The following is a 2,402-nucleotide window of genomic DNA, read 5'->3' on the forward strand; positions in this document are numbered from 1 at the left end:
TCCTCCCACCGTGCTCTGTGCACTCCCTGCTTCAGGACCACCTGGAGAGCTTGTTAAGGATGCAGACTCCAGGGTCCAGTGCCAGGCTGTTGAATCACAATACCCATGATCCAAATGCCAGCATCTCCTACGTCCCAATCCGGGGAATGGGGTGGCTTTTTTATGCCAGTTATCCCCATGCAAAGTCAGGACCACAAGGCCCCCTGTGAGACTGAGGCTGGTGGCTGCTGAATCCAAGAGCAAGTGAGCTAATCTCAACAGATCCTCTCAAAGTCCTCCCCCAAGTCACTTAGGAAGCACAGTGATGTCATACATGTGGCTAATACACATTGTCTTTATCAATATTAAAATGAGTGTAGCTAATCTTTCATTCCACTAGGATTACCCATGTAGCAAAACTATAAGCCTGATACTCCAGAGAATGTAAGGTTACTCCAAAGTCTTCTCTGCTCCTCTGATCTTTGGGGGAAGATAAACCATGGGGAAAATGCACATTCCCGTCCGGTAGCACTTCGTTCATCTCATATGACACATTTACTAAGTTGCTCTGTGATTATTTATTGACAGGTCTCTAACCCCCACCAGACTCTGAATGCCTTGAGGGCAGAGATGGGATGGATCCCTGTGTCCCAGGCACTCAACAGTGGTCCTGGAACGTGGTAGGTGCCGAACAACCATTCTGCCCTAGGACTGAGAGGGGGCCACTTTGCCGACCAGCTGCCTCAGGGCTGCCTTCATGTCCTTGTTCCTTAGGCTGTAGATAAAGGGATTCAGCATGGGGATGACCACCCCCCACATCAGAGCAGCCGCCTTGTCCTTCTGGGAGGAGCGGGAGATGCAGGCTGCAGGTACACAGTGAAGATGGTGTCCTAGTATAGTGACACCATGGTGAGGTGTGAGCTGCAAGTGGAGAAGGCTTTCCATTTGACCTGAGCAGAAAGGATCTTGAAAACTGCTTGGAAAATGGAAGTATAAGAGAAGAGGATGCACGCAAGGGAGCTGATGCCCAAGATGATGCCGAAAGGAAAGATCACTGGCTCGTTGGTGTGTGTGTGTCTGAGCCGGAGAGCTTCGGCAGGGGTATGAGGTCGCAGAAGAAGTGGGGGATTTCAGAGCCGGCACAGAAGGTCAGTTGAGCCATGAGGCAGGTGTGCACAAGGGACTGGAGGTTGGTGATCGGCCACGGCTCCCCCACCAGCAGCCCCCACACACGGGGGCTCATGATGGCCAATAGCACAGAGGGTGGACAATGGCCATGAACCTATCAATGGCCATCACGGCCAGGAGGAAGCTGTCTATGGTCCCGAACAGGTGGAAGGCATGCATCTGGGCAAGGCATACAGAGGGGATGGCTTGGCTGTGTCCAGAGGTTCGCCAGCATCTTGGGGACGGTGGTGGAAGACAAGAAGACGTCAACCAGGGACAGGTTGGAGAGGAAGAAGTACACGGGTGTGTGGAGGTGGGTGTCTGTGATGTTGGCCAGGACGATGAGCAGGTTTCCAAAGACGCTGACCAGGTACATGAGAGGAGCAGCCCAGAGGAAGATCTGATGCTCTGACTTTTCCGAGAGTCCCAGGAGGAGGAATTCTGAGACTGCTGTTCAGTTTTCTGGTTCCATGGACAGTCTGTGTCTACTGTGAAAGATAAAAGGGGAGAGGGAAGCGACATAAAGCTGGGAGTCAGAGATGGAGTTCCAGTCTCAGCTCCCTACAGACCCGTAGGTTCTGTGAAAACCCATGGAATCCTTACAGCTCCCTTCTGTGGATTTCTGTTTCTCCACACAAAACCATCCATGTTCTTCCTCCTTCCTCCTTCCTTCCTTCCTTCCTTCCTCCTTCCTTCCTTCCTTCTTTCCTTCTTTCCTCCTTCCTTCCTTCCTTCCTTCCTCCTTCCTTCCTTCCTTCCTTCTTCCTTCCTTCCTTCTTTCCTTCCTTCCTTCTTTCCTTCCTTCCTTCCTCCTTCCTTCCTTCCTCCTCCCTTCCTTCCTTCCTTCTTTCCTTCCTTCCTTCCTTCCTTCCTTCCTCCTTTCTCTTGTAGTTTGTTAATTTATATGGTAGTATTTAAGCAATATAATTGCAGCAGCAACTACAATCAGCACAATCAGGTTGGGGATTATTTAAAATAACTCAACTGAGCAGGAATGTTTCAGCTGGCTAGTGAGTAGCCCTCTGGCTTCAAGAATTCAGCATACTGGGACAGCATTCAGTATATTTTCAGGGGAAACAGAGATGTTGGGTGAACCCAGAGAGCTGGTTAAGTGGAAGTTTTATTATTTTTATTTATTTATTTTTGGCTGTGTTTGCTCTTCGTTGCTGCGTGTGGATTTTCTCCAGTTGTGGCGAGTGGGGGCTACTCTTCATTGCGGTGCATGTGCTTCTCATTGAAGTAGCTTCTCTTGTTGT

General features: G+C 50.0%; 1 protein-coding gene across 1 annotated transcript; it reads right to left on the reverse strand.

Annotated features, from left to right (window-relative positions):
- Positions 1-684: 684 nt before the first annotated feature.
- OR1I1 (olfactory receptor family 1 subfamily I member 1) lies at positions 685-1,618 on the reverse strand. Its single transcript, XM_060006721.1, is given in 5 exon segments — positions 685-830; positions 833-1,052; positions 1,055-1,230; positions 1,233-1,357; positions 1,359-1,618. Coding segments are annotated over 5 exon segments (927 nt in total).
- Between the last annotated feature and the right edge of the window lie 784 nt (positions 1,619-2,402).

This window comes from Delphinus delphis, chromosome 3 (genome assembly GCF_949987515.2).
Source record: "Delphinus delphis chromosome 3, mDelDel1.2, whole genome shotgun sequence".
In the NCBI taxonomy this organism is placed as follows: domain Eukaryota; kingdom Metazoa; phylum Chordata; class Mammalia; order Artiodactyla; family Delphinidae; genus Delphinus; species Delphinus delphis.